The sequence below is a fragment of the Chrysemys picta genome, chromosome 6 (genome assembly GCF_011386835.1).
Source record: "Chrysemys picta bellii isolate R12L10 chromosome 6, ASM1138683v2, whole genome shotgun sequence".
Classification (NCBI taxonomy): domain Eukaryota; kingdom Metazoa; phylum Chordata; order Testudines; family Emydidae; genus Chrysemys; species Chrysemys picta.
The window spans coordinates 129,580,901-129,608,221 of NC_088796.1; the positions used below are offsets into that span (position 1 = coordinate 129,580,901).

The 27,321-nt window shown below is 55.5% G+C and overlaps 1 protein-coding gene and 1 long non-coding RNA gene across 2 annotated transcripts; both read right to left on the reverse strand.

The window, feature by feature from the left end:
• Positions 1-5,525: 5,525 nt before the first annotated feature.
• On the reverse strand, positions 5,526-7,089 carry LOC135972511 (uncharacterized). Its single transcript, XR_010588976.1, has 3 exons — positions 6,935-7,089; positions 6,479-6,812; positions 5,526-6,029 (listed from the first exon to the last, which is right to left on the reverse strand). It is a non-coding gene; the product is annotated as an uncharacterized LOC135972511 (long non-coding RNA).
• A 9,964-nt stretch (positions 7,090-17,053) lies between these two features.
• On the reverse strand, positions 17,054-25,541 carry LOC135972313 (fibrinogen-like protein 1-like protein). Its single transcript, XM_065549858.1, has 3 exons — positions 25,204-25,541; positions 23,639-23,749; positions 17,054-22,306 (listed from the first exon to the last, which is right to left on the reverse strand). The coding sequence occupies exons 1-3, from the start codon at positions 25,205-25,207 to the stop codon at positions 21,594-21,596; spliced, it is 828 nt and encodes a 275-aa protein (XP_065405930.1). The 5' UTR covers positions 25,208-25,541; the 3' UTR covers positions 17,054-21,593.
• Between the last annotated feature and the right edge of the window lie 1,780 nt (positions 25,542-27,321).

The window sequence follows — 27,321 nt, forward strand, 5'->3', positions numbered from 1 at the left end:
GTCATACAGGAGGGGCAGCAGCGTCCAGTGAGGAGATCGGGGAACGGGTTGTTTGCAGTCCTGCCACTGAGCGGTAACGTGATCCTGTCCAGGTCACTCTCCCACCTGGTGCCTCACTTTCTCCATCTTTGAAATGGGGATCATCCCGACCCACATTAAGAAAGGGTTTGATCCTCTGCTCTTGCTTCCCAAATCCCTGCCCTCCTTGCCCCAAACAGGCCTCTGCCCTGTTGCTCAAACTCCCATGCACATGTTAGTGCCTGTGTCACCCCCGCAACTGCAAGGTCTCATGTACAGTCTCCTGCCAGCAAACTGAAGCTGCCACTAGATCCAGAATAGGAATCGCAGTTCCTGTGCGCTGCCCTGAATGGAGTATAGACCCTGGGCATGGGGAAGGCCAACGCTCACATCCAGGTAGATCATCAACCTACTCCTCTGTCCCAGGAGCAGGAAGGCCTCTGGTTCGTGCTCCCTTCGGTAGCTGGAGCTGCTGAGTTGGGAGTGTGGTGGGCAGAGATGGGAACAGGCCATAGGATGAATCAAGTGTCAGGGGGAGACTCCCTGTGTGTGGGAGATGATGTTGCCCCTCTGTGGGGAATCCCTTCCTTGCAGATGCTGGGCTTTGGGTGCTGGACTCTGCCAGGAAGCCCAGCTCCCATCCCTAGCAGCTTGGCTGTTCCCTACACTGCTGTGCACCAGGCCCTCTGCAGAGAGCTGCTCTGGGCAAGGACTACAGAGCCTGCTGTCATCCTGGCAGGTGTCACCCCAGGTTCCATAATCCTGACCCCTGGTCTCCCTCCGCTGGCAGGCTCTGAGCAAGGCCTGCCCGGAGAACATGGATGACGAGGTCTCGATCCTGCTGACAGCACCCCCCAGCACAGACAAACTCCAGCACATCTTGGAGGTGAGCAGAATGGGGAGGGGCAGCAGGGGTTTTACCTTAGCCCTGGGGACTCCTAGAAAGAAGAGACTGGAAAATCCATGTTTCTATTGGATCCTTCCGAGTATGCATTCGTGATATAAACTCACTGGGTGACCTTGGGGTAACTCACTTCCCCCTTACGGCATCAGTCTTCTCCACTATCAAATCTACACTGGGGAAGAAGGACAGAAGCCCCGACAACCACCTTCACCTCTGGGTGTCTGGTCCTGGGAGCCAAAACCAACTGGACTATCTGCCCCATCTCCTAAACTGCCTTGTCTTTCCCTCCTAGGGCCTGGTCCTTAGTGCTCAGCCTGGCCCCTTCCCAGCTTGTCCCTGACCTTTAAAGGACGCTCCAAGCCCCTCCCATGCCTGCTTCCCTTGGGGTCTCTCTCCTGGCTGAGCACAGGTTGAAACTGGAAACCTGTGGGTAACGGTAACTGGTTGCTCCCAAAGGTGCTGAAGACACAATGGAAGAGGAAATCCTTTGGCCTGGATTGAAATTATTCCAACTGAAAGTGAATGAGAGAAAATAGGTCCAGAGTTCTCTTCCTAGCAGCAGAAAATGTAGCGATTGATAGAGGTTCAGGTCAGAAAGGACCATTATGTGCATCTAGTCGCCCCTCCTGTATAACTCAGGGCCTAGAATGTGACCAAGTGGTTCCTTCAGCCAACCATAGCATGGGACTGAGCCAGAGCACATCTTTTGGAACGACATCCACATGCAGGAGAGCCAGCTGGCTACCAGAAAATCTCTCTTCTGCAGTGACGTGAGGTTAAGGGACACGGGGGAAAAGACATGGCGGCTGTGACTAAACTTAGAGCAGGGTGGGAAACCGAGACACAGTTGGGACCTGTCTACACTACAGGTCTGTCGTGCATTTGTAGTCTGCTGACCCCCACATGTTGTTCAGAGCCTATGGACAACACAGCTCCTAAAGTGTGTTTGTTTTGTGCTTATCCCGTATGTACAAGCAGGGCTGGACGGCCTTTCTCACTGTGCTGTGGGGAGCAGGTCCTGGGTACTAAGGGTCTGAAGAAGCTCTCAAGGACTAATTTTTTAAAATAATTGTTATCAATGAATTGGGAGAAAACATACGATCACTGCGGATAAGATTGGGGGGTGACAAAATACAGGCAGAGTGGTAATTCCCGATGGGGAGAGGGCAGTGATACAGAGCGATCTGGCTCATTCGGCCAGCTGGACCCATTCAAAGAAAACAAGTTTGAGCAGAGCCCAATGCAAGGTCCTATCCGTGGCAACAAGGCACGCTGGCCACACCTCCAGAATGGGGCCGTGGATCCAGGAAAGCAGTGACTCTGAAAAGGTTTAGGGGCCAGAGTGGAGAAGCCACTCAACATGAGCTCCCAGTGTGATGCTGTGGTGAACAGGGCTAAAGCCATCAGTAGACGAAGGAGCAGAGCCGTGAGTAGGATAGGGAGGTGACACAGCAGCAGTGAGACTGCTATTGGAATACTGCCTCCAGTCCTGGTGTCCTCCTTTGAAAAAGATGGTCCTAGAAATTGGAGCTGGGGCAGCAAAGAGCCACCAAATGTTCTGAGGGCTGGAGAAAAATGCCTTCTAGTGAGCTATTGAAAGAGCTCAACCTGTTTAGCTTATCAAAAGAAGATTGAAAGGTGACTTCACTGAAGTGTTGAAATGCCTTAATGGAGAGAAAATATTGGGTATTAAAGGGCTCTTTAATCGAGCAGAGAAAGGCAGAACAAGACCCAATGGCTGGAAGGTGAAGAGAGACAAATTCCTATGACAAATAAGGCACAAATATTCAACGGCGAGGATGATTGACCACAGGAAGAAGCTACCATGGAAAGTGGTGGATTCTCAATCTCTTGATGTCATTAATAAAGACTAGATGCCTTTCCGGAATGTGTTTGCCCCAAAAGTAGCTATTGTGGTAGACAGGAGGCCTGTGATATGCAGGGGGTCAGATTAGATGCTCTAACGGTCTCTGCTGCCCATAAAGTCTACTCATTTCTGAGAAACCGAGTTTAGCATTGGGAGCAGCCTCTGCTGTTTTACTGTCTAGCCGGCTTGCTTCCTAGAATGAACACTCATTGAGCGGGGTGATCCACAGGGAGTAGCTCAAACCTCCAAAGGGTCTGGCCTGCGGCAGGACATTAGCACTGCAGGGGAGGAGTGGGTGTGACAGTGACATCACAAAGGAGTTTTGCAGGACCTCAGCCTATTGGTCAAAGGTGCTGGGGAGGTGGTGACCTCACTGAGAGATGCTGACATCAGCCAGGCAGGACAGGAGCGCAGGGCCAGGGAAACCTCTGAGTCCCCTGTAGCTTTCCTTCAGCAAGTCTCCTTCTCGAGGTCTCTCTTTGGGGACTGAGAGAGTATTAGGGGTCACGTACGTGAGCTCCAGGAGGAACCTCTTTTGAGTTTTCTCCTTTCTTTTTCCTGATTTCACTAGAAAACTGACGTCCTTGTTTAGAAGGTAAGAGCCTCCGAGAGGTTTGGAACCTGTTCAGTCTGATCTATCTGTTCCACAAGTCCTTCAGTCCAATCCACTTCCCTAACTAATTTCCTTAATTTTTTAAAATTAGCCCTTTTGAAAAAAAAAAACCCTAGTCACAGATCTATTTTTGTTTACCCTTCCATTTAGTTTAAACTGAATTAGCTCATGATCGCTCAAACCAAGGCTGTCCCCTACAACCATTTCTTCTAAGAGATCCTCACTACCCACACCAAATCTAAAATGGCATCCCCTCTTGTTGGTTCAGCAGCTACTTGGTGAAGGAATCCATCAGCTATCACATCTAGGAAAATCTGAGCCCTATTATATTACTAGCACTTGTACTCCAGTCTATATCTGGGAAGTTAAAGTTAAATATAATAGGGCTCAGATTTTCCTAGATGTGCTCCACAGAGAGGGGAGAGGGTTTCTGTGAGTGCCAGGGGGCTCCATTTCCCCTTCCACTAGCTCCCCATTTACAGAGAGCCAGAGCAGTACCTGCAGCTGAGAGCGGGAGTTGCTGGTGGCCTCAGAGGCACAGGTCCTGCAGCGCCTCGGGCACCTGGCGCAAGTGCCGCATGATACGGAGCTGGCGCATCACATTGGCCGTGACGTCCTCCTGCTGCAAGGGAACGAGAACCTGTCTGAGACTCAGACGCCTCCGAGGAATCAGGGGGGATTAACAGCCCCTGGAACCAGCAGCATTTCCACCCAGCCCCTGCCCACCTCTGAGGGATGGATTTCCCCTCCTGACCCCCAGGATGGAGTCTTGTCCTTCCTAGTGACCTCCAGTGGCAACCCCCCTCCTTGTACAGGGAGCTCCTGCCACCTCGCCCTCAGTGCCCCTGACAGCTGTTCCACCTCCAATCCACAGCTCAAGTTCTCAGACCCCTCTCCTCCAGCCCCACCCAGGTTGGGTAGGGAGGGGACTATAGCGGGGGGGCAGGAGGGATTCTGGCAGCAGTGAAGTGGGATGTGGGGAGGTTGAGACCTTTCCCCAAGTCACCCCAGCCACTAATGCTGAAGCCGCAGGATGGTAGCCCTGGTGAATGGGACGGATCGGCAGCCTCTGCTGACTAGGGTTACCACATGTCCTGCTTTTCCCCGGACATGTCCTGCTTTTCAGCAATCAAACCCCCATCGGGGGGGAATGCCGAAAAGCCAAACATGTCCGGGAAAATGCCGGCCGGGCACTTCCCCTCCCGCGGCTGCTCTGCTCCGCTCCTCCCCTCTCAGACTTTAAGAGCCGAGCTGCCCGAGCCAGCGCTACTGGCTTCGGGCAGCCCCCCACTGCCGCCGGACCCCGAGCCGCCGGCCAGACACTTCTCTTCCCGGGCTCCAGCTGAGCTGCTCCGCTCCTCCCCTCTGACTTTAAGAGCCGAGCTGCACGAGCCAGTGCTACCGGCTGGGCGCTTCCCCTCCCGTGCTCCAGCTGCGCTGGGGAAGCGCCTGCCAGGGGCACAGGGTCTGGGGGCTGCCCGGCAAACCGTGAAGCCGGTAGCGCTGGGGCAGCCCTCTCCCCATGGCTGTGAGTGGGAGGGAGGAGGGGGCGGAGTTAGGGCGGGGAAGGAGCGGAGTTGGGGCGGGGCTAGGGGTGGGGAAATGGGCGGGGCCATGGCCCGTGGAGGGTCCTCTTTTTTTATTTATTAGACATGGTAACCCTACTGCTGACTGAATCCTCCTGTTCTCTCCAGAACGGGTCCAGCCTTGCCAGCAGCAGGGCAAGCGTCCCCTGCCCATGTGCCTCAGCCCTGCCTGGTCAGACGCCATCACCCGTCAGTCCTTGGACTCCCAGGCTGCCAGTGATGGGAGCAACTCTGGGTGGTGGCTCGGGTGACACAGACACCAGACCACTAGGAATTGGGTGCGGCCCTGTGGGACAGGAGAGTCTCACAGAGGGCACTTGGGGGACTCTCCTGCCCTTCCCAAGAGCGATAGCACCCTGTCCTAAGAACATAAGTCTGGGACGAGGCAAAGCTTGTCATTAATTAGCCTGGCTAAAGAGCTGGGTGGAGCTGCTCCGGGGACAAGCTGGCTCGCTCCTGCTCATGGAGGTGAATTCATCTCCCTTCCAGGAGCACCTGGTCTCCCTTTCATTCCCCACTAGGCTCCTTGTGCCAGGCCAGCGAATGGCCACAGGACGGGAATGAGGCCTGGGCCCCGCCCCAATCTCCTGAGTCTAATGCAGCTGCTCACCTTGTCCCCCATCAGCTGCTGGGTTTCCCCCAGGAGGGAGTAGGTGACAGGGAGAGAGACACACACACATTTGTCCTTCTGGTTGCAGGGCTTGTGTCCTTCCAATCCCATTGGTGGCTGCACAGTGGGCAGAGTCCTCGCTGCGTGCCCGGCCCAACAGAATTGCAGGGCGTGGTGTGGAACACAGAAAGAGATAGAGAGACTCATCCTCCAGCCGGGGTCAGTCTGAGAGAAATTGGCTGGGGTCCCAGTCTCACTCTTCTAGCGGGTGTCATTTCCCAGCTGGGTTCCTTACCCCTCTGGTGCAGCAGCAGCTGGTAGAGCCGGTAAACCCCCTCCCTGGCCTGCCGGCTGATGTCCTTGGCTGGGTCACTGACGGACAGAGCTAGCTGTGCCATGTGGTGACCCATCCTGGGGAATTCCGCTGAGTTCTAATGGACAGGAGAGGGAGAGGGGACTCCATCAGCATTTTCCTGTCAGCTCCCAGTCCCCCCCGGGCCAGGACTCTCCTTCCCCTCAGCCCCTCTGCAGGAGATGCTAGAGGATAGGAGCTAGAGCCAGACCCTTAATTTCCTCTGCCCCCAAGGAAGCCTGGAGCACAGGGCTGTGGGCAGGGCCCTCCATGAGGACATCCTTCCCCAGCTGCTCCAGGATGACAGGGAGGCATGAACCTGGAGCACAGTCCCCTTAAAAGCCCAGAGTCACCACTTAACTAGGACAAGAAGAACTTGACTCAAGCCAGGCTCACTCTCTGCTCTGACTCTGCCTCCCCAAGAGGAACACCCCTAACCCACAGCCCCTGCAGCAGCAGATCCTACAGCCCGTCGGAGCCAGATCACCTACGCCTGGAGTCAGGAAGCTGGGGTCAGAGGTCACTTACGTCAAACTCAGGGAGGGTGATGGTGAATCTGAGCAGGGCCGTGCTGCTCTTAACGGCCCTGGCTCTCTCTCGTGGCACCCTGGACACGATCCAGTAGTTAATGTGCTGTGGGGAAAGGAGGCATTGCACTGACTGCCCTGACCAAGGATGCCCACTTGGGGCCCGGCTAGGAGGACAGACTGGAAAATGGATCTAAGAGTGAAGGTAAAATTGCCCCCACCCCTCTCATCGGGCTCACCTCCAAGATGTACTGGAGCCTGTCGGTGTCTGGGGACTCTGCCAGCAGGTTCCCCAGCATGGCGTCCAGGAGGTCTGGCAAGACCCTAGGCAGATCCTGAAAGCAAGGGAGAGCCATGGGTCAGAGTTAGGGAAACTGGGGCTACACCTGCCACAGGATGGGAAGTGGGGTCTCTGGGAAGCACTGGCTCTTCAATCCATGACTTTAGCATGATCTACCTGCACTTGGGTGGTGTCCTTCTCCATGCCCAGGGTGAAGACGGCGTGCAGGGCAGCTCGGAGGAGGTGGGTCTCCAGCTCTGGCTCCACGGCAGGTGTCATGGTGCTGGCAAGAGAGAGGAGCCGATATTAGACTGTGCAGTACGGGGATGGGACTGGCACCAACACGCAGGTGAAACTGCAGGGAAATAGGCACAGGCTGGCAAGAAGGGAAACTGAGGCACCGAGCCAGGGAATGACAAGGCCAAGGTTTCTCAGACAGACAGTGGCAGGGCAGGAATAGCCCCTGTTCCCTGGACCCTGCTGCCCTTCCTGTATCTGATCCTGGGTGTGAGCCTCTCCCCAAAGCCGTTGCAATGTTACTGGAGTGAAAAGAACAGCCCAGCCAGGAGAGAGTGAACCTTCCCCGCACCTCTGCCAGAGGAGCCACCCTTGGGCGGTGACCTGGGAGTGGGAGGGGCAGTGACTCCCAGCCCTGGGCCTGAGCAGCACTGGGGTTAGGGGAACCGGGCCGGAGGGTCTCGGTACCTGAGGTTGCCCACAGCAATCAGGGAGTTAGCGAGGACGGCGCCGGGTGGAGAGTTATCAGGCAGCTCCTCAATGAGCTCCTGTGAGACCCAAAGGAGACAAAGGAGCGTGTGAGATTCGGGCCTCACTGACACTTCCCAGTGAGGAGATTATACAGCCAGGGCCCCACACAGCCAGCAGGATCCCCCCACCTACCCCCCGCTCCTCCGATTCCTGCCCAATAGTGACCACTCTCCGAATTTCTCCCGTCTCTTCTCCCCAGTCTTCAGCCCCAGCAATCCCTGCCCTCAGCTGCCCCTCCAGCACCAACAATCCCCCATCCATTCGCCTGGGGAGACCCCTGCCCCTCCCATATCTCTGTCTTTCCTCCAGCTGCTGGGCACCGTGTCTCGCTCACCACAATCCTCTCCGCCACAGCCGCCTTGCAGCAGTGCGGCTCCACTGTGTCCTGCCCTCTCTGCTGTGCAGCGAGACGCGGGGTGGATGGCGTGCAGGAACACGGGCTGCTGGGCCTCCTCCTGCACCCACCAGGAGTGGGGTTAGGGGAGAGAGAGCCAGTTAGCCAGGGACCTCCCTGCCCCCACACAGCAGCTGCAGGCCTCAGGCCTGAATGGGGGATAGTGGGGACCCGCCCATTGTCCAAATCACCCACCACTCCACCACAAGCAGGGTCAGGAACTGGGACAGTGCCTGTGGGGGGAGGAGACCCGGCTGGTGTGTGACAGACACCCCCACCTCTGGGGTCCCAGATCATGGAGGAGAAAGGGCCCCATTAGGGCTGGTGGATCATCAGGGACAAGACCCTCTGCAGGGGGTCAGTTGCTGGGAAGGGGCAGGTCAGTCTCGGTTCCAGCACTGCTGGGTACGTTTGTACCTTTTCTCTGCCTTGGAGCTGCTCTCGGCTGTTATTGAGAGCAGCCTCCTCTGTGGCCACGTCCACCCATTCCTCCTCCTCGTCCCCTGAGTCCCTGGCAGTCCCTGCACCAGGGAGAGAAGGGGACAGGGTGACGCCTGCTGCCACTCGGGGGAAGGACAGGGGCACGGTGGGGCAATGTGTCCCCTTCCCACCACCGGGACCCAGGGCAGATCGGGCCCCACACTCCCCCCTCTCAGTGATGCCTTCAGCCCCCAACTCCTTCAGGAGCCCATAGCAAAGAGACCCACCCAGACTGTCCTGGACTCCCTGAGAGGTGCCTCCCCCAACTGGAGCACCAAGGACCAAAGTGGCAGCATCTAGTGTCAGTGGGGTTCATGTGGCTCAGGCCAGACCCCTGGGCTGGGGACCCGCCCCCATAGCACTGATCGAGGGCCTGGGCCCAGAGAGTTCACAGCCCCGCCCTCACCTCTCCCTGAGCCCAGCCTGACTCCTCACCTGGAACAAAGCTTCGGCGCCCATCGGCCTCGCTGCTGCCCGAGTCCCAGGCACTGCTGCTGTCCCATGGGGAGCGGGCCGAGCTGCTGGTGGTGGGACAGGGACCCTCCACCTCCTGCCCTGGGGAGGCTGGAAAGTCCTCAGTGACCGGGCAGGGCGATGCCTCCTCCTGGGAATCAGGGCTGGGCTCCTGGGGCCGGTGCTGCCCACACAACATGCCCCAGAATCACCCTGCCCAGCTCCCCTCCTGCGCTGGGTCCTGCCTGCCCAGCCGCATCCTGGCCCAGCTCCATTTCGACCTGGCCTCTCCCACCTCGGCGCCTGCGCTGGGAGCGGGTTTTCTCCGCCAGAAGGCTGGGCACTTCCACCTCCTGGCCTGGCCGGGAGCTCCTTCCCCGCCAGTGGGGACGGAGGAGCCGCTCTGCTCCTGGGGAAGATGGCAGCTGCTTCCCTCAGGCTCTGGGGCCACCTGCAGAGCCTTCTTCCTGAACATCCTCAGGAGCCTGGTCATCCTGGAACCGAGCGGGGAGCGGGCCTGAGTCTGGGGTCAAGGCAGCCTCTCACTAACCAGCCTGTTTGGTCCCTCCCAATCCCTGCCCCAGCCAGAGCAGCTCCTCCTCCCCCCACAGGGGTGCACGTAATGCAATCTACACGCACTGGCAGGAGTTCATTGCATGATCTGCTCCCAGTGTTTCCCCTCGTCCCCCCTGGGGCTGCGATGCCCGGGGAGTCTCCTCCTTTTCGAACACTGGATTCAGTCACTTTGGACAAGCAGCTCCCTCCTGCCGTCCCAGGCCACACTCCCCCCCAGGCTAGAGAAGGAACAGAACCCAGGAGTCCGGACTTCTCCTGGGAAACCATTCCCCACGTCAAAGTCCCGAGGCAGAGCAAGGCCAGGACCCCTGCCTTTCCCATTGATTTCCATGCTCAGCAGCTCACAGGGTCTGGCCCAGCTCAGAGACGCTCAGCCTGGGGAACGGTCTCCCACAAGGGAAGGGTTGGGAGCCCCATTGCTGGGACCTTTCCAAACACACTGGAGATGGCTCTGGAGAAGCCCCTCCCCGGTCTGAGAGCGAGGGGCTCCTGGGGGCGGTTTGCAAATCCAATCTCCTTTGGGAGAGATTCTTTCCCCCTCTTTCTGCCTCTCCCCAGACAGACAGGGGACGCCAACGGGGAACCCTAATGCCACTCACTTGCTCTGCTGCCGGAGCGACGGATGGAGGATGTTCAGTGTCATCCCTCGCCCTTCTCCTCACTCCCCAAAGCCAAGGCAGGCTGGAGAGGGTGGTGGTGACCTGAGGAGTTACCCTGCCCAGCCAGCAAGCAATGTGATAGCACTGGGCGATCGACTGGCTGTGAAAACAAGAGTCTTATTGCCAAGGGACAGAGAAACTCGGCCAGCAGCCGGGGGTGCAGAACACTGGCCTAGTGTGGGGGTGACAGCGCCTCCGGGATCCTGACATCCCGGCACTTTACACACCTTCCTGGAGCCTCCCAACCCCCCTGGTCTGTAGGGGCTGCGACCCCAACCCCACTGATGAGAACCAGGCCTGGGGTGGGGAAGCTACTGGCTCAGGGTCACACCAAGTGTCAGAGCCAGGGATGGGACCCAGCAGTCCTTATTTCCAGGCCCCTTCACTAACCACTGCTGCACACTCCCTCCCACAGCTGGCAATTACAACCAGGCCCTCATGTCCGGTCCCCCTGCTTTGAGAGGGAGTGTGCTCCGCTGGAGTGATTGGAGCAGGGAACTGGGAGTCAGGACTCCTGGGTTCCATTGCTGGTTTCCTATTGACCTGTGGGACTTTGGGTAAGTTGCTCCCTGCTCTAGGCTCTGTCCCCAGCAGTCAAATGGGGATTTCATACTTTCCCACTATTGGAAAGTGCTGGGAGAATCCCCCAGCAAAAGCTGCTCTGACAGTGCTAAGCAGCATCTGACCATTAGAGGTCGGAGCGCACTGCCCAGGAGGAGGAGTGTTTGGTTCTGGGCTGTTGGAGTACGGGCTTGCAACCATCTGTGCACACATATTATACTAATTGCATCTAGACCACATTTCCCTAGTTTGTTTGTGAGAATGTCCTTATTAACACCAAGATGGATCACATCTACTGTTTACCCACCTCCACTAGGCCCGTAACCCTGCCAAAGAAGGAGCTAGGATTGGTCTGGAATGATTTGTTCTTGACAAGTCCATGCTCACTAGTCCTAAGAACCAAATTGTCCTGTAGGTGCTGACAAACTGATTGTTTAATAAGGAGTTCCAGTATCTTTCCAGGTATGTTAATGGATGGGAAGACGTTCTTTTTCAGGGATCTCTGACGAGAACTGGGGCACAGCACTTAGTTTGTTGAGGCCATAAAATGGAGACAGGCACCTCTTCTCTTCTCCCAGCACCCCAGATACCTAAAAAGGTGGGACTCAAATCCCTCAATGGGCTTTAAAAAAGACAATGGTTACAATGTGGCCCCGACCATTTCTGGTTTCTGCAGACTAGATGTTTTAGCAAAGTTTACAATTCCTTGGTGCTCAACACCGTGAAACTCCCCTTTCTCCTTCACAAAGGGCTTTAACGCCCCTTATCTCACCCAGGCTCTCGACTGCCCAAAGTTGGAGAATTGTCCCTGTTCGCACTGCAGAGCACCCCCCACGACACACACACAGAGTCCTCCTGGTGGTGGGAGGGGAACAGAGGAAAGGACAGAAGACGTAAGAGATGAAGAGAAAGGAGGGAGGGATGGAGGAAAAGGTAAAACAAAAAGGACAAATCCTAATGTCCCCAGTGATTCTAAGGGACAAAATCCCAGGTGGGGGATAAAATTCGACCACCTTAAGCTAGTGTTTTCCATGCCTAGAATTCAGTTGGCGCCAGATGCATCAGACTGAACAGGTTATAAACCTCTCGGAGGCTCTTACCTTCTAAACAGGGACGTCTGTTTTCTAGTAAAATCAGGAAAAAGAAAAGAGAAAACTCAAAAGAGGTTCCTCCTGGCGCTCATGTACGTGAACCTAAATACTCTCTCAGTCCTCAAAGAGAGACCTCGAGAAGGAGACTTGCTGAAGCAAAGCTACAGGGGTCTCTGAGGTTTCCCTGGCCCTGCGCCCCTGTCCTGCCTGGCTGATGTCAGCATCTCTCTGTGAGGTCACCACCTCCCCAGCACCTTTGACCAATCGGCTAAGGTCCCGCAAAAGGCCTTTGTGATGTCACTGCCACACCCACTCCTCCCCTGCAGTGTTAATGTTCTGCCACAGGGCAGACACTTTGGAGGTTTGAGCTACACAAAGAGGAGACACTTAGATCTCAAAAATTAGATGAGATGTTTCAGTCTGAGCTAAATAGTTGCTGCTTTTAACAATTGCAACATAATAAAATACAAATAAAATAGACTATTTCAGCCATTCTATTATGTCCTAATCTGCTCTGAGTAAACATGATAGGACACCTCATCTTATGCACTGCTCCTAGTGACACTCTCCAATAGATCCCCATCCTCCACCTGCCGGGAGGTAGGTAGGGGCGGATTGTTATCCCTACTTGAAAGAGGGAGAAGCTGAGGCTGAAAAAGGAAAATTGACTTGTCTTAGGTCACACAGCCAGTCCGTGGCAGAGTTGGGAATAGGACCCAAGAGACCTGATTTTCAAACTAACCATCGGATCTTGAATTTCAGACATTGAATGACCTGAATAAAGTGCTCTCAAGTGAGTTCCAGACCAGCAAGAGTTCATAGTAATTATTCAGCAAGTATTTTAGGAGAACTGGAATGGTAGAGAAAAATAATGAACTGCAGAGAAGCAGCAAAATTTGTCGAACATATGACTGGTTATGACTATTTACTTGGTCTTAAAAGAAAACAACAGGGACCTGAGTCTCCTCCCTGTCAATAACCCCATGCTCAGCCAATCAAGGTAGAGACCGAGGGGTGGGAGGATGAGGGTTCTCACCAGAGAGCCCAAAGGATGGCCCAGGTCACCACTGGGGATCACTGTCTGAGCACTATTTCAGCCCCACATTTTTCGGTGGACCTCCCACAATGGGAGTTGTAGAGCACCCCCCACGACACACACACACCCCTCCTGGTGGTGGGAGGGGAACAGGGAAAGGACCAAAGAAGTAAGAGATGAAAAGAAAGGAGGGAGGGATGGAGGAAAAAGTAAAAGAAAAAGGACAAACCTTAATGTCCCCAGAGATTCTAAGGGACAAAATCCCAGGTGGGGAATAAAATTTGGCCACCTTAAGCTAGTGTTTCCATGCCTAAAATTCAGCTGGCGCCAGATGCAGCAGACTGAACAGGTTCCAAACCTCTCGGAGGCTCTTACCTTCTAAACGGTGACGTCAGTTTTCTAGTGAAATCAGGAAAAAGAAAGGAGAAAACTCAAAAGAGGTTCCTCCTGGTGGTCACATACATGAACCCAAATACTCTCTCAGACCTCAAAGAGAGATCTCGAGAAGGAAACTTGCTGAAGCAAAGTCACAGGGGTCTCTGAGGTTTCCCTAGCCCTGCGCCCCTGTCCTGCCTGGCTGATGTCAGCATCCCTCTGTGAGGTCACCACCTCCCCAGCACCTTTGGCCAATAGGCTGAGGTCCTGCAAAACGCCTTTGTGATGTCACTGCCACACCCACCCCTCCCCTGCAGTGCTAATGTCCTGCCACAGGGCAGACACTTTGGAGGTTTGAGCTACTCTCTGTGGATCACCCCACTCAATGAGTGTTCATTCTAGGAAGCAAGCCGGCTAGACAGTAAAACATCACAACCTGCTCCCAATGCTACACTCGGTTTCTCAGAAATGAGTAGACTTTATGGCCAGAAGAGACAGTTAGAGCATCTAATCTGACCCCCTGCATATCACAGGCCTCCTGTCTACCACAATAGCTACTTTTGGGGCAAACACATTCCGGAAAGGCTTCTAGTCTTTATTAATGACATCAAGAGATGGAGAATCCACCACTTTCCTTGGTAGCTTCTTGCTGTGTTCAATCATTCTCGCTGTTGAATATTTGTGCCTTATTTGTCATAGGAATTTGTCTCTTTTCACCTTCCAGCCATTGGGTCTTGTTATGCCTTTCTCTGCTAGACTAGAGAGCCCTTTAATACCCAGTATTTTCTCTCCATTAAGGCACTTCAACACTTCAATGAAGTCCCCTTCAATCTTCTTTTGATAAGCTAAACAGGTTGAGCTCTTTCAATAGCTCACTAGAAGGCATTTTTCTCCAGCCCTCACAACATTTGGTGGCTCTTTGCTGCCCCAGCTCCAATTTCTAGGACCATCTTTTTCAAAGGAGGACACCAACACTGGAGGCAGTATTCCAATAGCAGTCTCACTGCTGCTGTGTCACCTCCCTATCCTACTCACGGCTCTGCTCCTACGTCTAAGGATGGCTTTAGCCCTGTTCACCACAGCATCACACTGGGAGCTCATGTTGAGTGGCTTCTCCACTCTGGCCCCTAAATCCTTTTCAGAGTCACTGCTTTCCTGGATACACGTCCCCATTCTGGAGGAGTGGCCGGCGTGCCTTGTTGCCACGCATAGGACCTTGCATTGGGCTCTGCTCAAACTTGTTTTCTTTGAATGGGTCCAGCTGGCCGAATGAGCCAGATCGCTCTGTATCACTGCCCTCTCGCCATCAGGAATTACCACTCTGCCTGTATTTTGTCACCCCCCAATCTTATCCGCAGGGATTGTATGTTTTCTCCCAATTCATTGATAACAATTATTTTAAAAAATTAGTCCTTGAGAGCTTCTTCAGACCCTTAGTACCCAGGACCTGCTCCCCACATCACAGTGAGAAATGCTGTCCAGCCCTGCTGGTACATAGGGGATAAGCACAGAACAAACGTACCTTTGGGAGCTGTGTTGTCCATAGGCTCTGAACAACATGTCGGGGTCAGCAGATTACAAACGCACGACAGACCTGTAGTGTAGACAGGTCCCAACTGTGTCTCGGTTTCCCACCCTGTAAAATGGGGAGAACAAACAAAACCTTGATTACCTCCATTTGATAGCTGGGGAAACCGAGGCACCCAGCGGTGCAGAGACTCACTCATGGTCCCAAAGCCAGGAATAGAAAACAGCAGATCTGATAGCCAGGCCTGCGACCTAACCCTGGTTTTCCTGGCCTTGCTGCTCTAAGTTTAGTCACAGCCTCCATGTCTTTTCCCCCATGTCCCTTAACCCCACGTCACTGCAGAAGAGAGATTTTCTGGTAGCCAGCTGGCTCTCCTGCATGTGGATGTCGTTCCAAAAGACGTGCTCTGGCTCAGTCCCATGCTATGGTTGGCTGAAGGAACCACTTGGTCACATTCTAGGCCCTGAGTCATACAGGAGGGGCGACTAGATGCACATAATGGTCCTTTCTGACCTGAACCTCTATCAATCACTACATTTTCTGCTGCTAGGAAGAGAACTCTGGACCTATTTTCTCTCATTCACTTTCAGTCGGAATAATTTCAATCCAGGCCAAAGGATTTCCTCTTCCATTGTGTCTTCAGCACCTTTGCGAGCAACCAGTTACTGTTACCCACAGGTTTCCAGTTTCAACCTGTCCCAGGGTGAGATGGCCAGGAAAGGGGTTGGAGCTCAACTGCACCTGGCCCAGGTGATGCAGCTCCCTAGGGTGAAGGGAATAAGTGTGGGGGTCACGTGACAAGACGCAGCCTGTGACTAGGACCCAGGCCTACTGAGAGATAGAAGGGCAGCCTGTGCTCAGCCAGGAGAGAGACCCCAAGGGAAGCAGGCATGGGAGGGGCTTGGAGAGTCCTTTAAAGGTCAGGGACAAGCTGGGAAGGGGCCAGGCTGAGCACTAAGGACCAGGCCCTAGGAGGGAAAGACAGGGCAGTTTAGGAGATGGGGCAGATAGTCCAGTTGGTTTTGGCTCCCAGGACCAGACACCCAGAGGTGAAGGTGGTTGTCGGGGCTTCTGTCCTTCTTCCCCAGTGTAGATTTGATAGTGGAGAAGACTGATGCCGTAAGGGGGAAGTGAGTTACCCCAAGGTCACCCAGTGAGTTTATATCACGAATGCATACTCGGAAGGATCCAATAGAAACATGGATTTTCCAGTCTCTTCTTTCTAGGAGTCCCCAGGGCTAAGGTAAAACCCCTGCTGCCCCTCCCCATTCTGCTCACCTCCAAGATGTGCTGGAGTTTGTCTGTGCTGGGGGGTGCTGTCAGCAGGATCGAGAGCTCGTCATCCATGTTCTCTGGGCAGGCCTTGCTCAGAGCCTGCCAGCGGAGGGAGACCAGGGGTCAGGAGCCTGCATTAGCACCGGTGTGCCATTGACCAGGAGCCGGCTGAGGTAAGCGCCGCCTGGCCGGAGCTCGCACCCAGAAACCCTGCCCCAGGTCGGAACCCCCTCCCACACCCAAATTCCCTCCCAGATCTCACACCCGGCACCCCAACCCCCTGCCCCAGGTCGGAACCCCCTCCTGTACCCTAATCCCTCCCAGACCCCACACCCCCACCCGCACCCCAATCCCCTACCCCAGCCCTGAGCCCCCTCCCGCACCCAAACTCCCTCCCAGAGTCGGCACCCTAAACCCCTGCCCCAGGTCGGAACCCCCTCCTGTACCCTAATCCCTCCCAGACCCCACCCCCCCACCCGCACCCCAATCCCCTACCCCAGCCCTGAGCCCCCTCCCGCACCCAAACTCCCTCCCAGAGTCCGCACCCCAACCCTCTGCCCCAGCCCGGATCCCCCTCTGGCACCCCAAACCCCTAATCTCCAGCCCAATCGCAGAGCCCGCATCCCCACCGGAGCCCTCACCCCTCCCTGCACTCCAACCCCCAGCCCCAGCCCAGTGAAAGTGAGTGAGGGTGTGAGAGCGAGCGACTGAGGGAGGTGGGCTGGGCTGGAGTGAGTGGGGGTGGGGCCTTGGGGAAGGGCATGAAAGGGGTTGGGTCAAGAGCGTTTGGTTTTGTGCAAGTAGAAAGTTGGCAACTCTACTTAAGGACCTTTGAAAAGCAGCCTCCTTAGCACCGCTCCTGATACGAGGGGCCAAGGGCCCCCCGGACATGAGAACCACAATAGGCCAGAGCAAAACGCTGCGTTAGAAATCGGAGCTCAGGCTGCCAAGCGAACGATAGCTGTCAGACAGGAGATGCGGGAATTAAAGTTGTGCCTTCAGCCAGCAACTGGTGTTCATCCGTTTGCACCACACACACACACTGTAGGCAGGGCCACTATTTCCTTGTCTGTCTGCCTGTTTAGCGTCTCTCGGTCCTTACTGTGCCCATCACCGTGGTGTCTGAGTGGCAAACCAAGGGTTTGACGTGTGCATATGAAACTGCCTGACTGGAAGGACGTGGTTTGGTGTGGATCAGTGACTGCTGGGGCGATTGGTGGCAGAAGGCTCTGAGGGCCTGGCTCATTCCGACCTGGCTCATTCCAATGGCTTCTACAGCTGAGAGCAGCCCAGTCTCCTGCCTGGGTCCGACGCAAACCAGGAAGTACAGGACCACGGTTAATAAGAGCAGCTCAAAAGATCATTTTCGCTGAGCCCAGCCCTGCACAGATTTCCAGCTTAGGTTTGCATTTTCAGCAAAAGTTCTTCTTGATTATTTTCTCCCAACCCCCTTCTGCCTCCATAATAGCCAGCCACCCCGTCAGTCGCATCCTGGGGCGCTCCAGGGACAGCGTGTGTGCGTGTATGTGTACGTCTGTATATATATGTATGTGTACATGTGTGTACGTGTATGTGCACATGAGTGTGTGCACATGTGAGTGTGCGTGTGTATGTGTGTACATGTACCCCAGTCAGATGTATACATCTGGATTTCCTTTGAAAGAATTTTCAAATTGAGCTGATCAAGTGCAATGGCAAAGCACCCAATTCCTCTGCCCCCCAACTGCCTTCGCTGCTTTAACGTACAACCTGCTCTGCTGGCACCTCTCACTCCTGAAAGCCCTAATGCTCCAGGGGAGCAGGCCGTGCCCTGCCCTGCCCTGGCTGCCCCGGGTGTTACCTCGGAGGGAATCGTTCCAGATTCCAATGGGTGGCAGGTCCAGGGAAGAGCCTTATCTGGGGGAGGCTGGACCAGACCCGCCCGACCCAGTCAGGCTCCCAGGTACTCTCTGCTCGGGGCTGATAAGGCTTCTTAGCAGTTTCTCTCCAAACAAATTCCAGTTCAAGACACCTGAGAGCTCCACAGCAGGGCAGCATCCCCAGAGCGCAGCAGGGCGGGGGTTAGGGGGAGCAGTCGGTAGCAGCACCTGCCCCTCGTACGGCAGGAGCGAGAAGTGCCAGCCACGTGCTGCCTCCATCCCCAGAGGCCAGGTGAGAGTGAATTCCCACGTCCCCGCACGATTGGTTCCGTCACTCTTCTACACTTACATGGATTTCCAATGTCAATGTTTCTAACATCAGCTTTGCCAGCTCTCCTTACACCTTTGTCTGCTAGAGCAAAAACCTGAAATGCAGCTACCTCCTCCTGCTGGGTGACTAGAGACCTTAATGACAGAGCTCGGAACTGCTTAGTCAAGCTGACTAGCTGCAGCCCCTCGGGTTGCCTGCTCGAAGGTGTGCTGGCCAGGCCACAAGTCATTTCTGTGCCTCTTCCCTGCTCCTTCTCAGCATTTGAACATCATTTGACTAGTGTGAACAAGAGTCTATACTGGGGAGAGCCCAGGGTGAGAGAGTCACTAGACTCTTGTCAAGGCTGCTTCCCCACTCTGAACTTTAGGGTACAAATGTGGGGGCCTGCATGAAAACTGCTAAGCTTAACTACCAGCTTAGATCTGGTCCACTGCCACCATTCCCAAGTGGATTCCCTTCCCTGGGAAGCCTTGAGAAACCTTTCACCAATTCCCTGGTGAATACAGATCCAACCCCCTTGGATCTAAAAACAAGGAGAAATTAACCATTCCCGTCCTTCCTCCCACCAACTCCTGGTGGATCAAGATCCAAACCCCTTGGATCTTAAAACAAGGAGAAATCAATCAGGTTCTTTAAAAGAAGGCTTTTAATTAAAGAAAAAAGGTAAAAAACATCTCTGTAAAATCAGGATGGAAAATAACTTTACAGGGTAATCAAACTTAAAGAGCAATAGGCCAGAGCAAAACGCTGCGTTAGAAATCGGATTCAACGTACAGCAAACAGAGGTAAACACTCTAGTAAAAGGTACATTTACATGTTGAGAAAACAAAGTAAAAACTAACACGCCTTGCCTGGCTGTTTACTTACAAGTTTGAAATATGAAAGACTTGTTCAGAAAGATGTGGAGAACCTGGATTGATGTCTGGTCCCTCTCAGTCCCAAGAGCGAATGACTTCCCAAACAAAGAGCACAAACAAAAGCCTTCTCCCCACCAAGATTTGAAAGTATCTTGTCCCCTTATTGGTCCTTTGGGTCAGGTGTCAGCCAGGTTATCCGAGCTCCTTAACCCTTTATAGGTAAAAGGATTTTGGAGTCTCTGGCCAGGAGGGATTTTATAGTACTGTACACAGGAGAGCTGTTACCCTTCCCTTTCTAGTTATGACAACTCTGGTTATACAGTGCTCTGTATACATCTGTGAAGCAGGAGTGCTGAAACCCCAGTCACAGCCGGGGTCCAGCCCCAGAGAGCGCCAGCCTGGCCCTGGGGGGTGGGGGTGGGAGGGCGACATGGAGAGCAGTTTGGTCCGATGGAGGGCACTGCTGCCAGGTGGCTTATGGGGAGGGGCGGGGGTGGGTGTGGCGTATGAAGAGTTCAGGTTGTTTGGGAAGGGGAGGGGTAGCCATGTTCCGGGGGGAGTTGGGGTGTGGGTGGGACCCCAAGTCGGGGGGAATGGTGCAGGGGAACCCTGGGTTTGGCAGGGAGCCCCCAGGCAGCAAAACGGCTGAGCGAGCTGGTTGCCCGGGACAGGCTGAGGATGTCCCCGCTTGCAGCGTCATGCTCCAGCCTGGCGAGGGATAGGTGGCTGGGGAGGGCACCAAGCGCAGCCTGCAATGGGCAGAGTGGGGGGTGGGGGTGGCTCCCAGCACAGACAGTGGAGATGGGAGGCGGGAAGGGGAGAGGTCAGTGCCCTGGGCAGGGGGATCCCCCGCTCCCCCACTGCAAAACAGCACCCCCCCACCTCACCACCAGCAACCGAGATGGAGGGGACAGCTTAGTGCACGGGGGGGGGGGGGGCGGGGTCCCTGATAATCCCAACTGCAAAATAGCAACCCCCTCCCCCCTGTCTGCACCCCAGATGCTGAGGAGGGAGGAGGAAACCTTCCAGCTGCACCTCAGCGGCTCCCAGCTTCCCTCCCCCTGAAAACACCCCTCTTTCCAAACCTGCCCCCCAAACTCCCCCCTACGCACGCTCTCCACGCAGGCTCTGTCAGGAAGGCCAATTAGACAGGGCCTTGTGTCCTGGGGATGCACTGAAGGGCCATAGTCAGGAGGGGACTGGAAAGATGCAGTTTGGGAGGGGACAATGCCCCTTCACATTCCCCCCATCTTCACCCCTGCCAGTGGACCAGCCAGGACTACGTCATGGCCCATCTTTGGGCTACAGCCCAAGATTTGGGAGCCCTGCCCGAGGGTGAACTTCATCAGGCCCAGATGACTTGTTCTTTAGCCTGTTCTTTCCCTGTTCGGGGGGTGCTCCTGCCCCTGGCTGTTAGCATTAATGGTGTTCAGCATCCGGTCACAATGAACTTTGATTGAAGTGACTGAAGCCAAACAGGCAGGAAATGCTCAGAGATGCTCAGAGGATGTCAGCCTGATAGATAAATATACTGCTAGGAGCTGGATTATACCATGTTATGGGGGGAGTTAAAATCTCATTGACACAGCTGTGAGGATGCACTCTTCATTTAAGACAGCTGGAAGCAACAGGTAAGGGGGGCCTCGTGTAGAACAAGCCATGATGGCGTGTGCCCAGAAACTAGCCCCAGGTGGGCAGAGGATGCCACGGAGTGTCGTGCTGAGCTGGTGTGTGTGTGACAGAGACAAGCCGGGCAGTGCAGCCAGGACACGGAGGCAGAGCAGGAAAGCCGAGCAGAGCCTGTGAGCATGGTGTGATCTTGGGAGGAGCATAGAGAGCTTTTGGGCCAGGTGCTGGCTAAAGAGGCTTGGAACTGAGAGCAGGGAGGCTAATCCCTGGTGTTGGTTCCTGCTGTGTTTGGAGAAGCAGGACTCTGTATGTTCCTTGTCAATAAACAAGACATCAAAAAATTACCAGACTCCACTGCCAATTTCTGCTCCCCACTGGAACATCCCCAGGGCCCCAAACTTTGACTAGCCCCTTGGGTTGAAGAGGGACACCAATATCTTTATTGTGTGGTTTCGTTGCACGTCTATCTAATCTCAGTGGTTTATCAGCAGCTTATTACTGTTGCAATGTTCTCTCATGTAATAACGATATTGATTAAAAACACAGAGGCCAGGTTTTTGAACCCAAACTCACCACTGCTAATACATGCAGGATTCAGATGTAAAGTCCTGGCTTTGAGTCATCCCCCATTTAAATGCTCAATGACAGTTGCTAGAAATCCAGTGTCATGATTCATTGATCACTAATGCCAAGGGGCAGTGGCAGGGCTGGGAGAAGCAGAGGTTAATGTGGGTCTAAAGTCGTAGTGAGTGACATGGATTCCAGCGAGGCAGAGTGGAAGAGGGGGTCCAGTTATACACACCAATCACAATCTTCGTGTCATTCGAACGCACCGGCGGGGTCGGCTCTCAGCATTTATTCCAGGGGATTTACCGTGCAGAAGCCAACAGGGAAGGGGGTGAGCAGAGTGGAGGCATTGCAGGGACTGCACTGATTAGGTGGGGGATGGCGCGCCATGTCTGATCTAATATTGTCTCCCCTTCTTAGCGGCGCTGGCTCCCAAGGAGGATGGGCTCCTCCTGCCAGACCCAGCACACGTCTGTGTTCTTTCTCTGCTTGGCTTAACCAGGATGAGGGAAGACTTGCACTCCCCACTCTTACAGAACCCTGCCCAGTAGATGTAGCCTTTCCCATTGAGCAGGACGTTCTGACACTTGTCATACCACCAGCCTCCATAGCTACTTGCGCAATTCCCACTGGCCTGGTCCTGATCCTTGTCACTTGTGCTGAACTTCATGTTGTCGTGTATGCCCCCCAGGCCGGAGTGGTAGGTGGTGAGATAGTCCTCACCGTCCCCAGAGTACCTGCCCAGCCTCAGCGGGTACCCGCTGGGCTCACCCTCGACACTGAAGATGTCATACTCTGCGTAGCGGGTGTTGTTGGATTTGTCCTCCACCACAAAGCGGACCTTGTAGGTGTTCTGCCGCGTGAGCAGGGACAGGTACTCGTTGCCCAGCCAGTAATCCTGCTGCACATTCCCAAAGCCGTACTTGTAGGTGCTCCAGGACTCCTTCCAGGTGATCTCTGTGTTGTAAGAATTTCTCTGGACAACGGTCCAGCCTTTGCCTTCGGTGTCCATGTCACACCACACCACTCGAGGGGGAGAGCCAGCCGGCTGGATGACATGGACCCCGCTGGGGCTGTCCCTGGGAATCTTGCTGCAGTCTTTGGGGAACCCTGAAATGCCACGAACATCAGGTTAAGGGGCCAGGTGGGGGGGGGGGAGAGAGAGCGCTAGCTAGCTCGATCAAATCAGCCTGGGGTAACTGGAGGCTGGGTTTTAGAGGCAGGTCCTGTGTATTTCACAATACTACAGCCACAGAATCCGCCCCGGCCATTCCTGGCCACAGAATCCAGCTCCAGATCTTACACTTTCATTTTACCAATAAAATAAAATAAGAATAGTTTCTTGCTCTGCTGGTTTTGAAGAAACCTTGAAGAGATGAATCAAGTGTAAACCAAGGCTCTGTATCCTTCCTGAGTCCGTACTGCTGAAGAAATCGTTTGGGGAGGGTGGGGGAGACGCTGCCAGATCCATCTCAGGGAATGTTAATTATGAAACCCATTGGTGATAATTTAAATGGGAGTTTTCAAAGAGCCTAAGGGAGTTTGACACCCGACTGTGATTGGAATTCAGTGGGATTTAGGCACCCAACTCCCTGTGGCACCTTTGAAAATTCCAGACATCCTATCAAGGGGCTTGTCTTTGGGGTGGAAACTGCCCCTCCCCTCCCCAGGGTCCTCCCTCGAGCCTGAGCCCCCCAGCTCCCCTACCCCCCAGACAATCCCCCTGTGTGCCCCTCCCCCATGGGTGAGCCGAGGGGGAGGAGCTGCTGAGCACTGCGGGGGCAGGGGCTCAGGGCCACCTCTGGAGCTGGTTCGGCCCCTTGCCTGCCTGGGCAAGCCCCTGAGCAGCTCCCAGAGCCGCTGGAGGTGTGGGGAGAAGGGAATGAAAACCCCTGACAAGGAGGAACTGGCTCTCCCTGCTCCCTGGACTCTGGGCGCAAGGCTTCTAGGCATGAGCGAGAGATCCCCAGCTGTTAGCCGGGGCTAGCCCTAGTATAGGAGTTGGTGAGATGGAAGGGTAGAACTCCCAGCCAATTTGGGGGGGTGCCTGGTTCCCAAACGCTGCCCTGCGGTTGGCACCAGCGCTCTTCAGTCACTGCCGGGGGCTTGGCAGCCGTTACCGGAGAAAGGGATAACGAAGCTGTGTAAAGCAAACAGCCAGTCGAGCAGCACCTCCCCCACCCCGGCTGGCCCATTCCCAGGCACTGGAGGCCTGCGAATGGGAGTAGTGGGCTCACTAGCGCAGGCCGGCCTTGCGATCCCTTCGGAGAACTCAGCGTTTCTTTGGGCCCAGCGCTGGCGGGGGGGCTGGAAGGTGCATTCAGTGGATAAGTGGATCTAGGGGTGACCCCGGCATGGGGGAGAGGAGCAGAATCAGGCCCACGATGCCCTGATCTCGGATATGGCAGATGATAGAAGCTCTCCGACGGGTTCTCTACTCACCCCTCTCGACCTTCTTGTGGGCCAGGGCGCCGTTGCCCTGCACGGGGACTACGCAAAGGAGCGCCATCATGGACAGCACAGACAGAAGCAGGAGAGAGCTGGACTGGAACCCTGCAGGGGACAGAAACCGCTGGACATGAGACCAGGAGAGAGTTTCACAAGTGCCTAAATCCCACTAGAAGTCACTGGGATTTAGGCACTTAAGTGACTTAGCCACTCTTGAAAATGTTACCCTTAGACACTAAGGCCAGAGTTTTCAGAGGGCTCAACTACTGGGCCAGATTTTCAGAAGAGCTCAGCTCCCAGGTAGGCACCGCAGGACATGGCTGGATGTTCAAAGGGGCTCAGCATGGGCGGGGTGGGCCCAAGTCTCTGGAGACGGGGTGAAGCCCACCATTAACCTCTCCCCCGGCCCGGCCACTGTCTCCGTCTCTGCAGCCGGCCCGATTAGCACACAGCTGGGACCCAGCTGCATGGTAAAAACCATTCAAAGATTGCGGCTCCGATGTCCTGGCTCCCGGGTCCCGGGCGGGTCAGGGCCGGCTGGAGCGCTCCCTGTGGTGGGGAAGGAGCTGCCTCCTCTCTCCCCGCGCTGCACCGCTGCAAGGGGAGTGCTGCTCGGAGCAACCCCCTCTGTCCCAGCTCCCCCCGTCCACAGTCACTACCACCAGCCGGAGGGCAGTGCCCGCTCACCCACACAGAGACAGCAGCTGGGCAGCCTCCGGCAGGGCTCTGCCCCCCCTCAGATGAGCTCCAGGTGAGAGGGGCCCAGGGCACAGAGCTGCTGTGTGCCCCACGCCAGGCATGCTGCCCCCTGCACTGCAGCCCAGCAGCCCAGAGGGGGACACGCTGCTGACACTGCAGCTATTCTGTGGGCCCAGCTCAGGCCAGGCTTAAAGTGGGCAGAGTCGCCAGGGGCCACAGTCCTGGGCAAAAAGAGTTCAAAATGGCTCCGGGTCCCTGAGGGGTGCACTGTAAGCGCTGCCCTAGCAAGGGCATGGCCATTTATTTCAGCCGGGATTAACATAGACACCCCTCCCCCTCCCCACACATGCTTTTCCCAGGCCACCTTCAGCACTCAGCGCAGGGATTCACAATGACCTTGCCGGGATCAGCAGCCCAGAGCAATCCAGACTCTTGGCCAGAAACCGGCTCATTCACCCAGCTCATGCACTTGCTGGGGGAAATGCTGCTCCGTTTCAAAGGAAAAGCAGCATGTACCTCAATGCGCCCCCGGCCCTTGTGCCTCGGCCAGGCAGGGTCGGGAAAGCAGAGGATGCACCAGGGCTCCCCTCCCCCTTGTGCACCTGCCCGGGCTGAGGGGCGGCACTGAGAGGAGTGCAGGCTGCCCCTCTCTATGCGGTAGTTACTGCGTCTGTCTGGGCACGTTCCTTCCTGTGCCCGGGCACTCAGGGAACATGGTGTCCCACAGGGGCCACATAGCATGCCCTGCCACTGCACCTCCCCCACGTGCCCACACCGCCTGGGGCTCTGGTGCCCACCACCAGGCTCTGGCCCTACATCTCCAGGCTGTGTGAAATACTGGGCATTTCAATAAAACTCACCCATCCCGACACTGCAGCTGAGCGGGCGAGTTAGCAACCTGAAGCGTCCCACTTCTACATCAGAAACCAGAGCCGGGGCTCCATGCCTTTATGGGGAAAGCGCCACTCCACACCCAGCTTATCTTGCTTTCTCAACCGCTGGCCTCAAGCCTGGCCTGTGGGCAGGGAGGGAGCCCCCTCCGGAACGTCTGCCCAGCCTTTATTTACCGCAGATACCAGATTTCTTGGGCTCCCTCCCTCCTCGCCGAGAATGCCAACGTTTCTGAAGCCGGGCAGGTGTGAGCCAGGGATTTAATTTCTCAGTGGAACTCTGCGGCATTACCGTATCATCGGCCTTCCAGACAAAGGACGCACTAAATGGAGAGGATCAAGCCAGAGGAGATGGCAGGAACGGGGGTTGTGCAGAACGTGATGGGGGTGTAATGCTTGTTCCAGGTGGTATTGGCAGTGACAAGGACAAGAATCAGGATCTCGGGGTTCCTCTTATCATTGCAAAGCAGAACCAGCTGGAGTGTCCCGCCCAGAAATCTGGGAAACTGACCAGCACGCCCCTAACAGGCAGCTGTTCCCCCGTCGCGAGCGCTGAGTCTGTGTCTAACACACGAGAACTTTTATTTAGAGGAGAAAGAAACGCAGCATGAACTGGGGAAACCATCACAAGAGTGACTCAGCAGTATGTGAACTGTGAGTGAAACGCCCGCCCTACAATCCATTGGGCAGCAGCCCCTTGCCTCAGTTTCCCAGCTTGGGATGAGAGAGTCCAATGGACGAATGTCCCTTTGGCACACCCCTCCCATTTTCCCTCTGCTAGCCCCTTGCCCGGTTTACGGGTCCAGCTCAGCAGAGTTTGAGAGTTCAGGGGGGGTTCGGGGGGGGGTTCGCCTCCTGCCCCAGGGAGAGAAGGGGTGGGACAGGGATGCCTCTGCCTCTGCTCTGCACCGCTGCTGCTCCATGCTGCCGTCTCTGCCTGGAGCTGCGATGCCATACTGTGAGGGGCCTCCAGCCCGGAGTGAGTCCAGCTCTTAGTGACTTCCCTGGCTAGGGGGAACCTCGCTGCTGCTCCCCCCTGTACTGTCTTTCACCACAGCACCGGCTCTATGGTGCCCAGGCAAACCAGCTTCACAGTGTTTTCAGCTCTAGGGATCACTGAGAAGAAACCAGGACTTCCAGCTGAGTCCAGTCAGCTCTGTCTTTAAGCACTGGGCAGACCCAACGTTTTGTAGGCGCCTTTCACCAAACCCACACACCCGGTGGGAACCCCTCTCCCCACCCCCCTCAGACTTTCAGTTCCATTTGGTATCACTAACCCCTGCTTCGCACGTGGGGTTACAGAGACTGAACCCCCCCTCCCCCCGCCATTGTCCCGACAGGTCACGGCCGGGTGAGGAGATACCTGAGTGGGATGGGCTGGAGCGAGACTGCGCTGCTGCTGCATCTGTCCCACAGGGAAGAGGATCAAACTGGATTCATTCAGCGACTGTCAAGGCAGCTGCTCTCTGTGTCCCAGCTCTCTGGCTGGGATACAGGGGGCAGGAACTGGTGCATTAGAGGGAACAGCTCCACGTCCGTATAGTTCTGGAAAAGAGCACCCAGGCGGTTCACCCGCATGCACGCTTCTCGACCCTGCAACCTGCCAGCACCTGGCACACGCCATCGAAATGTGCAACAAAGGACACGAGATGGGACCTGTTTATTTTGTTGCACGTGGGACCAGTTGGCTTAGTGTGATGTGCTCCAGTCTGCTCATTTGAGGACCAGGTTTTGGGATGAGGGGGAGTTTGTGCTGTCACACAAACAACGAATGAATCTCCCACATGCAATTCATGCTGCCTCCTCCCCCCCGCCCGCACACCCTGAATGCCAGCTGCAGCCGGCCCCATAAGTCTGGCTGCCCCAACAAACTGGTAAAGCAGCTTCCAGTGGATTCTGGCTGATTCTGGCTACGCATCTGTGACGAACAGGGACTGTTCTTACTGTGGTCTTTGAATGCTGACAGGGGAGTGTGGCTGGGATAGTCTGCATTGGGGGATGGGAGACTGACCGGAGAATACCTGAGCATGTAACATGAGAACCCAGGAAGGGGTTAGAGGCCAGGTGACACCTTGGCCCGGGAAACTG